At 56.8% G+C, this 9,365-nt stretch overlaps 2 protein-coding genes across 4 annotated transcripts in view; one reads left to right on the top strand and one right to left on the bottom strand.

The window, feature by feature from the left end:
* Positions 1–2,899, top strand: part of PAQR4 (progestin and adipoQ receptor family member IV) — a 20,409-nt gene extending 17,510 nt beyond the window's left edge. The window contains exons 1-3 of one of the 3 annotated variants that reach the window (XM_006755426.2): positions 7–651; positions 1,284–1,505; positions 1,647–2,899. In XM_006755426.2, the coding sequence (XP_006755489.1) occupies positions 1,319–1,505; positions 1,647–2,080 (621 nt within the window). In that variant the 5' untranslated portion in view covers positions 7–651; positions 1,284–1,318 and the 3' untranslated portion in view covers positions 2,081–2,899. Of the gene's footprint in view, positions 1–6; positions 652–671; positions 1,506–1,646 lie in introns of those variants that run through there. The other 2 variants (XR_001512494.1, XM_015558547.1) reach the window with 2 other exon arrangements.
* Positions 2,889–7,758, bottom strand: PKMYT1 (protein kinase, membrane associated tyrosine/threonine 1). The gene is made up of 7 exons (XM_006755427.2): positions 7,126–7,758; positions 5,739–6,232; positions 4,927–5,033; positions 4,636–4,808; positions 4,397–4,554; positions 3,239–3,319; positions 2,889–3,154 (listed from the first exon to the last, which is right to left on the bottom strand). Exons 1-7 carry the CDS (start codon positions 7,471–7,473, stop codon positions 3,043–3,045), a joined length of 1,473 nt encoding a protein of 490 aa, XP_006755490.1. The 5' UTR covers positions 7,474–7,758; the 3' UTR covers positions 2,889–3,042.
* Positions 7,759–9,365: the final 1,607 nt, after the last annotated feature.

Here is a 9,365-nt window from a genome sequence, read left to right as displayed (position 1 = left end):
CCCCAGTGCCCTGATCCTGGGCTGCCCCGGCCCTGGCACAGCCTGGAGCCGCGGTGACAAAGCTGCCATTGTCCCGGACGGCGCTACCTGCTTCCGCTACCCCGGCGGGGGCCCCCGGGCAGGCAAGGGAAGCAGAGTGGGGGACCCAGTCCACTTAATCCCTCTGAGCCCCGGGGAGAAGCAGCCTAGTGTACAGCCCCTTCGTAATCCCGGCCCCCTGCGCATCTCCCCGCCCGCTTCCCCGCTCCTGCCTGCCGCCGTCCGGACCTGGGTGTTGAGTTGGGCAAGAAGTAATCCAGGAGCAAAAGCCAGGCCCCGGCCCCTCCCCGCGTAGCCGCCCTGTTACCCCATCAGAGCAACCCAGTCTTTGGGGCTCCGCCTGGTGGCAACACCTCCCCCCACCCACCCCGCCCCACAGGCGTCGGGGCCCCTCCTCCGCGGCCCCGTGGAGCTGTGCTGACACAGCCTTGTACGTCCTTGGCCTGTCCCGGCAGCGAGGGCCCCTGAGCAGGCCGGGCCCAGCCTTGGTACCTGTCCCACTGGGGGACTGTGGCCTGGCCAGACCCTGCCGATAGTGCAGTCAGCGGCCCCAGCCTGCAGTGCCCATCTTTGACCCCTGTGAGGGCAATGCTGGAGTGCCAGCAGGGAAAGGTAGGACGCCTGGGCTGGGAGGAATTGAGCACCCAGGAGAGGTGCTGGGGAGATGGAACAAACTCCTTTCTGCCCCCTTCCCCTGCCTTGCCTCACCCCTTTTGAAAGACAAGGGCTCAAAGCCTTCATTTGTCTGGTCACGTATGGAGAGGACACGGGGTTGGGAGGAACAAGCTAAGTTGTCCTGGGATCGGGTATCATTGCCCACGTGTTCTTTGCAGAACTCAGCTTGAGTCACGCCTCCTTCTGGCCTCTGCTGACACAGAGGGCAGGTTGGGGGTTGGGGGCCGTTGCTTTCTGGGGAGGTGATGTAATGTGGCTGCAGGGGTGAGAGCAGCCTGGGAGTTAGAAGGCCTGGGCTCTCTCCTACTCACCTGGGACAGTTTCCTCACCTGCGAAGTGGGCGTAATCTGTTCTACTTCCAGAGCTATTGTGAGCCTGCTGAGTAAGTAAAGTTCCGAAAACCCAGGGCCTGCCTCTGTCCCAGGTCTGGCGATAGTTGTCTATCACTATTGTCAAGACCTGTCTTGCTCTCATTCCTTTCATGTTGCCTCTAGACTGTGGACTCCCTGAGGACATTACCTGTCCTCTCTGCTGAAGCTGTGTGATGGATAACTGTTTCCCTCCCCCAGGGCTGGCCCTGCTGGGCTTCCTGGTGCTGCTGCCAATGACCATGCCCTGGGGTCAGCTGGGCAAGGATGGCTGGCTGGGGGGCACACACTGTGTGGCCTGCCTGGCACCACCTGCAGGCTCTGTGCTCTATCATCTCTTCATGTGCCATCAAGGGGGCAGCCCTGTGTACACTCGGCTCCTTGCCCTGGATATGTGTGGGGTCTGCCTCGTCAACACCCTCGGTGAGCCAAAGGATGGGGTGGGGGGGCTAGAAGAATGGAAGCTGGGGGGCAACTGGGGAGGGGGCAGCAGGGGACACTCACATGAAAGGGCAGGCAGTCCCCAAACTGATGTGCCCTCTCCTGCCTCTCTCCTCTGTGCAGGGGCCCTGCCTATCATCCACTGCACCCTGGCCTGCAGGCCCTGGCTGCGCCCAGCTGCCCTGGTGGGCTACACCATGCTGTCAGGTGTGGCTGGCTGGAGGGCCCTCACCGCTCCCTCCACCAGTGCCCGTCTTCGAGCTTTTGGTTGGCAGGCTGGTGCCCGCCTCCTGGTGTTTGGGGCCCGGGGAGTGGGACTGGGCTCTGGAGCTCCAGGCTCCCTGCCCTGTTACCTGCGCATGGACGCCCTAGCACTGCTTGGGGGGCTAGTGAACGTGGCCCGTCTGCCAGAGCGCTGGGGACCAGGCCGCTTCGACTACTGGGGCAATTCACACCAGATCATGCATCTGCTCAGTGTGGGCTCCATCCTGCAGCTGCACGCTGGCGTCGTGCCTGACCTGCTCTGGGCCGCCCGCCACGCCTGTCCCCCAGACTGAGCCATGGCCCACACAATGCCAGCCTGTCCAGTCTTCTAGGGCCAACACCACCAGGCTTCCCTCCTTCTGCTGGTCTGCAAGGGACTGGCTCCTTGGATGCCTCCCAGCTGTTCACCCATTCTTCCCTGTGGACGAGCCTCTCCTCTACCCACACCTCGGAGCTCCAGCTTCCTTCCCCGCCTTCTTCCAGGGCAGCGTCTTCCTGTGCAGCTAGAAGGAAACCGGTCCTTCTGAGGGCCTGTTCACCCTCTGTGACCTGTGAGGGTTGGACCAGAGGGATGCTGGGGTCCGTCTAGCTCTGATGGCTGGAGTCCTGCCAGCCCAGAGCCATAGCCCCACCCTGCCCCTTCTAAGGTACCTCATGGGTGGCTGGCCCGGCCACCAATCCACGATTCCTCCATCTTTTGGCCCTGCATGCCAGCCCATCCAGCAACCTAAGGCTCACCCACCCCTTCTTCCTCTGTCCAGAATGGAGTGAGGGGTTTGGACAGCAGGACTATCCATTGATCCCAGGACCAAGGGGCAGGAAGATTGCTGCTGCTTTTCCCAGGCAACTGGCACAGATGTGAAGAGCTGAGTGGCCCTGGACCACTGGGCTAAGGGCCCACCCTCCACCTTGAGTGCCATATTCTGAAGGCTCAACCTGCCCACCGGGGACACGCCTGCTCAGGAAATCGCTGGCCCACACAGCATGGGGCTCCCAGCTGCAATGTGCTGGCCTGGGGCTCTGCAGCCAGCCTCAGCCTCAGCCCGTCCCAGGGCCCTCAGACCCTGGGCGATGTCAATAAAATGGGCAGGAAGTGCTGTGTTGCCATGCAAGCAAGCTTGGGTGCTCCCAAGATTCAGATATCTTTTATTAGACATGGCCGGGCAGAAGGGACCACGGGAGTGCCCAGAGGGACCCCAGCCTCCAGGATGGGGGAAGGAGCTAAAAGGTTAAAAGCACCAAGGCTGCAATGGGCTCAGGTTGGGCCCAGTGAGTCCTCAAACAGGCTGAGGAGGTTCCGAGGCTCAAAGGAGGGGAAGGAGCCATGAGGGGACTCTGAGTCAATGTCACTTAGGTCCAGGTCATCCCTAGGGGATAGAAGAGAGAGAAATGACACTCAGGATTTGAAAGGACCCTCCCACCTCCCTACCTCTGACCCTGGGCCTACCCACCTCAGTGTTTGCCTCCTCTGGGGAGTGGAGGAGGTGCTCCTGGCGGTCCTGGCCAGAATGGCCTCTGGAGAGAATGAGGGTCTGCACGGGGTGGGCAAGACAAGCAGGATGTCAAAGCAGTGGGGAGTGCATGGGAGGAGGCTGTGGGAACAGCACAATCAACCCTGTCCCTGTGTAGGTTCCTACTGGACACAGGCAATGAAGTGTGGTGCCCTTTGAAAGAATCATTCGCACAACTTTTAAAGTCTCCCTGATCACCTAGTCCCTTTTCAGAACACATGGGCTGGCTTTGAAGTGAACCTGTGGTAAATGAAGCTTATTTTGCACTTCTCTTCTGCTATAAAGTGTCCCTATGACAACAGGGTGACATTTTCTTTTTAATTCTCACCTAAGGATATGTTGTTATTGATTTTAGAAAAGAAGGGGGGGGTGGGGAAGAGAGAGAGAGAGAGAGAGGGAGAAACTTCAATGTGAGAGAAACACCAACAGATTGCCTCCCACAGGCACCCTGACAAGGGATGGAACCCGAAACCTATGTATATGCCTTGACCGGAAATCAAAACCACGACCTTTTGGTGTATAGGACAATGATCCAACTAGCTGAGCCGCCCAGCAGGACTGCACTGTGATCACACTTTCAAGGAAGGGTTAATGGTGTGGTTTCTCCTGGGAACTGTCTGCCCTGAGCATGTGGTTTTCCTTTGCCACAGTTTCTTAATTATAGCCTCTCACTTGGCCACCAGGCATCTGGGACTAAGGAATTCCTCCCAGGATGGGGGCTCACCAGGCTCTGGGAACTTTGTCCCCTGAAAAGGACAAGGCCTTGTCCTTGGGCACTGGCAGCCTGAACTGCGGCTGGAGCTGCACCACCTGCCTCTCCCTAGTGTGGCAGTGCCCGAAGTGTGAAGTTGCCGTTCTGCAGTGCTCTGCACAGCAGCTGTTCCATGTTCTGAGCTCAGAAGAAACAACTGCATTCAAACCAGGCCAGGCTGTACTCCCACCAGCCTTGGTGCCCTTCCCAGGGCATGATGGGGGCCAGGTTTATGGGAGGGCCCCTGCTCACCACTAATCCCCATGGAGCCTGGCCTTTGCGTGGGGTTTGGCCAAGCGGACAGCCCGTCTCCCCACCCTGCCCCTCAGTCCTGAGCTCTCACCCACCCTATGCTGTCGTCATCCCAGTTGCTGGAGTGGCTGTTGTCCAGGAGGAAGCTGTAGGGCGGCGAGCCGGGCGGGGTGGCTGGAGGCCTCAGGGGCTGTAGCCAGCTGGCAGGGTGAGCCAGCCCATGCCAGAGCCAGCACAGCAGGGCAAGCAGGGCCTGTGGGGACAGGGGGCCAAGGGAGGCTGGACAGAATCCAGGGCCAGAAGCAGGGTAGTCTGTTACCTTCACCAGTCTTACCTGCCAAAGGGCCCAGCCTCGGCTCCGGGCTTCCGCAGCCATGTACCACAGGACGCTCCAGGGCTGTGGCTGCCTGAGCATGGGCAGGGCCAGCAGGGTCTTGGCTGTGGCCCGCAGCTTGGGGTCAGGCTCCAGCATCATGCTGAGGACAGACCGCAGCTCAGAAGACAGGCCTGTCCACAGGGTAGAACTATGTCAAGGGTGACCGGGCTCTGAGCCCAGCAGCCTCTCACAACCAACCGTTTCCTCACACAAGTCTGTAGCACCATGTCCCCTCCCTCCCCCACTCACCGGCAGTGAATTCAGGGGGCAAGTAGCCCTGGCGCAGCTGCTGCCAGCCCTCTCCACCATGGGGCAGCTCCATGTTGCACGCCACTTCCAGGATGGTGAGACCCAGACTGGGGGGAAGGGGGGTGGAGACAGGGACAGAGGACAGACAAGGTTAGCCTTGGGCCACAGATCCCAGAGCCCCAGGATGCCCCTCAGAAGAGGGTGGAAAGAGCCGCTGTCTTCTACCATGAGCCAGGCAGGTGGGGAAGGGGTGGCTGGGGGCTCGGAGAAGGCCCCAGCAGAGCCAGTGAGGGGAACACATTCATGAAGCATGGGCCCAGTGTCAGTGCAGCCCACAAACCACTGCGATGAGTCCTCCTGGCACCCCTGCCAGATAGGCACTGTGGTAACTAGTGTTACTATCAGGATCCTGTAGATATGGCTGGATAGACGGTTAGAGGCAGAGCAATGGTTACTGACATGCGTCATGGAACCCAGTGCCTGGTCTAGTCCCAGCTTTACCCCCTGCTAACTGTGGACTCTGGGCAAGTCCTTTAACCCCACTGTGCCCATTCCCCTACACATGGAGTAATAATAGTCCCTCCATGGAGATGTGGTAAAGAGAGGGTGAATCTAGTAAAGTAACTCCAGATGATTTGCTGCTTAGACAGCCTGACTGTAGACTACCCTCAACTAGAGGGTGGTGGCTTCACCCCCTCAGGGCAGTCTCCCAGCCTGAGGCCAAATCTTCTGACTTTGGGCTAGGATGGCATTTCCCTCCCTCTGCTGACTGCACCCCAGCCATGAAGGGCCGCCCATGGCCCAGCCCTTACCTGAACACATCGGCTGCTGTCCCATAGGAGCCCTGCAGCAGCTCGGGGGCCATGTAGCGGGGGTCTCCCTCCTGGGCCTCACCAGCTCCAGATTCATCCAGCTCCACCAGCAGCCCAAAGTCACCCACTTTGCAGCGGCCCCGGGACCCCAGGAAGATGTTGGCAGGCTTGATGTCAAGGTGGACCAGGCCTTGGCCATGCAGGTGGGCCAGAGCGAGGAGGGTATCCCGCAGGTAGCCCCAGACCTGGGCCTCAGGCAGGCCAGTGCCCCAGGCCTCACAGTGCTGCTGCAGGCTGGGCCCACACAGCTCTGTCTGCAGGTACAGGATGCCGCCCTCCTCCCAGGCTCGCTCCAGCCGCACACAGCATGGGTGCTGCCCCACCTTCTCATGGCCACTGACCTCAGCCAGCTTTCGGGCCCGGTCCTTGGGGCCCCGGAATGGTGACATGGAACGCTTTATGGCATAGAGCTGGCCATCTTCCTTGGAACGCACCTGCAAGGGAGATAGTACCTGAGGGTGGGATGGGAAGTAGCACAGCCGTTTAGCAGAACAGCAGATTCTATTACGATTTCACGTGTGGAAGGTGCAGCGTGGCATCTACCTTAGAGACCCTGCACATGCAACAGCAAGACCAGACAGACCTCCACCCCAGGCACTGGCTCACTAGAGCCCCAAGCAAGGAAGAGGCAGGGCAGGCATCTAAGTACTAATCTGGAGGGTCTCAAGCTATTATGAAATAAAAAAGCTGGCTTCGGAACAATATAGGCAGTGTGATCCACTGTGTAGAATACTAATTGGTTTGTTTCTATATGGCCAATTCTAGAGATGTATAGGGAGGGTTCTGGAAGGAAGGGTGCCCACCCGAGAAGCCCAGCGGTCTCCTCTGGAAGAAGAGCTAATCTGGGGGCCCACGTTGTCTGTAGTACTTGTGTAAGGAATGCTATCATTTTAAAGGAAATATAAACTATTGGAAAATATATTTTAAGAAAAAAAAAAAGGTGGTGTACAGAGTATAGCCTAAGTATCTGCGGCCTGGGGGGTGGCGGGGGCAGGGTGTGCGCTGCACTCTGGGGCTGGCTCTGGGACCAGGCAGAGCTTGCCAAGAACAGCTGGCTGCAGGGTGGGAGGAGATGGTAGCCAGGAGCCACTGCCAGGCTCTGGACAAAGGGAGAGTGTGCACTGAGGGGGCCCTCGAAGGGGCCTGTGTGGGGGCTTATGAGAAAGCAGCCAAATCAAACACTGAGGAGGGGTGTCTGTCAGCCCAGGAGAAGTGGGCTGTCAGGAGAGAAGGGGAGCAGGCTGCCCAGGATACTATCCCATCCAGGCAGAGGGAGGGAGGCAAGGGGGCACCCCAGACAGGCCCACAGCGCCGTCACTCCACTCACCTTGAAGACCTCTCCGTAGGAGCCACGACCCAGGCGGCCCAGCCTCTGGAAACTCTGTTGGAAGAAGGACTCCGGCCGGCTTGGGTCGTAACTGGGGCTCTGCAGGGTCCCAGAGGCTTTGCCTTGAAATGACACCTTCCGGGGTTTGGGCTGGTGCCAGCCTGGGGTCCGAGGGAAGAGGCGACTGATGGGGATGCTGCCCTTGGCGGGGGGCCGGGGCGGAAGGCTCTGACTAAGCCCCCTGGGCCTCTTGAGGGAAAAGCCAGGCTCTGCATGGCGGAAGTAGGCTGGGACTGGGGTCGGGGTGCCACTCAGGGGTGGTGAGGTGCCCTCTGTGGGCACAGGCATGGCCAGCACAGGAGGCACTGAGAGGTCGAGTACAGAACAACGTGTCCACTCCAACCGTTCCTTGTCCTGTGGCCCCAGAGAGGCTGTGGAAGAAGCCGCGTCTACTCCTCACACATGTTCTCCTTTAAACATGGAGGCTGTGGAGACACGAGCACCTGGTGGGAAAAGGCAGAGAACAAATAAATACACACCTGCACACAGTCGTCTGTACCTGGAGGTCCTAGAAACACAAACTGAAATGCATGGGACCAGGTCCCAGAGGCTTCCACCATTCAGCAGAGGTTAAATCAGGGGTGGGCAAAGTTTTTGACTCGAGGGCCACAATGGGTTCTTAAACTGGACCGGAGGGCCGGAACAAAAGCATGGATGGAGTGTTTGTGTGAACTAATATAAATTCAAAGTAAACATCATTACATAAAAGGGTACGGTCTTTTTTTTTTTTTTTTTAGTTTTATTCATTTCAAACGGGCCGGATCCGGCCCGCGGGCCGTAGTTTGCCCACGGCTGTGTTAAATCAAGGCAGGTTCTGGAGCCAGACTCCGTGCACACATCCCTGCCTTGTCACAACTGCTATATGACCTTAAGATATGCAATCTCTTCCAAGACTGTAAGGGGGACATATTCACACAGGCCCACACTCCCTTATCTCCCATTTCAAAGTATAAAAAGATCTGATCCCAAGTTTCTTGCTCTCTTTTTCATAGTTGTGATTCTAAAACTCGGGTAGTGGAGTTCCACTTTCAGCTCCATGTTGCAGAGGCTAAGTCCCAGCTGATGGAGCCGAGAGGCCAGGCTCCCTCCTTTCACCAGCCCCCACTCGGAAGGCGCAAGCTCTGCCTTGGGTCCAGCAGGTCAGGAATACAGACACCACAATGCTCAAGCCCCAGCTCATTCCTCAGAAGGAGGTTCCACGCTGGGCGGGGCAAGCTGAGACCACAGGCTGCTGCCCCATCTAAGGCAGCGGTGTCACTCAGGGAGATGGGCTTAACTGTCCCTGCCCGCAGCTCAGAGCGGCAGCTCAGACATTCTGCCTGGGGGAGAGGTAGTTATAAAACAGACAGCTCTGAGACTTTATTTGAAACAGAATATGGGCAGTTCAAGTATAAAGGTGCTCTAAAAAAATCAATAACAGAATGGCTACCATCAACAAATCAACAAATGACAAGTGCTGGTGAGGATGTGGAGAAAAGGGAACGCTAGTACACTGCTGGTGGGAAGGCAGACTGGTGCAGCCATTATGGAAAACAGTATGAAGTTTTCTCAAAAAATTAAATATGGATATGCCCTTTGATCCAGTGATTCCCACTTCTAGGAATACATCCTAAGAAATCCAAAACACCAATCAGAAAGAATGCATGCACTCCTATGTTCATAACAGCACAATTTACAATAGCTAAGATCTGGAAATAGCCCAAGTGCCTATCAGCAGATGAGTGAATAAAAAAGCTGTGGTACATCTACACCATGGAATACTATGCAGCAGTAAAAAAAAGAAGGATCTCTTACCCTTTGAGACAGCATGGAGGGATCTGGAGAGTATCATGCTAGGCAAAATAAGCCAGTCAGAAAAGACAAGTATTACACGATCTCACTCATATGTGAAATCTAATGAACAAAATAAACTGATGAACATAGATCTAAAGACATAGAAGCATAAAACACACTGCAGAATCTCAGAGGGAAGGTGGGGGAGGATGGGTGGGTGAGAAGAGATCAACCAAAGAACTTGTATACATACATGCATAACCCATGGACACAGATAATAGGGCATTGAAGGCCTGGGACAGGGGGCAGGGCCAGTCTAGAAGGGGTCCAGGGGGGAAAAATGGACATATATGATACTTTCAACAATAAAGATTTAAAACAAATAAACAAATAAAACAAATAAAATG

The sequence above is a fragment of the Myotis davidii genome, unplaced genomic scaffold (assembly GCF_000327345.1).
Source record: "Myotis davidii unplaced genomic scaffold, ASM32734v1 scaffold1334, whole genome shotgun sequence".
In the NCBI taxonomy this organism is placed as follows: Eukaryota; Metazoa; Chordata; class Mammalia; order Chiroptera; family Vespertilionidae; genus Myotis; species Myotis davidii.
This window is presented reverse-complemented; position numbering and strand designations above follow the sequence as displayed.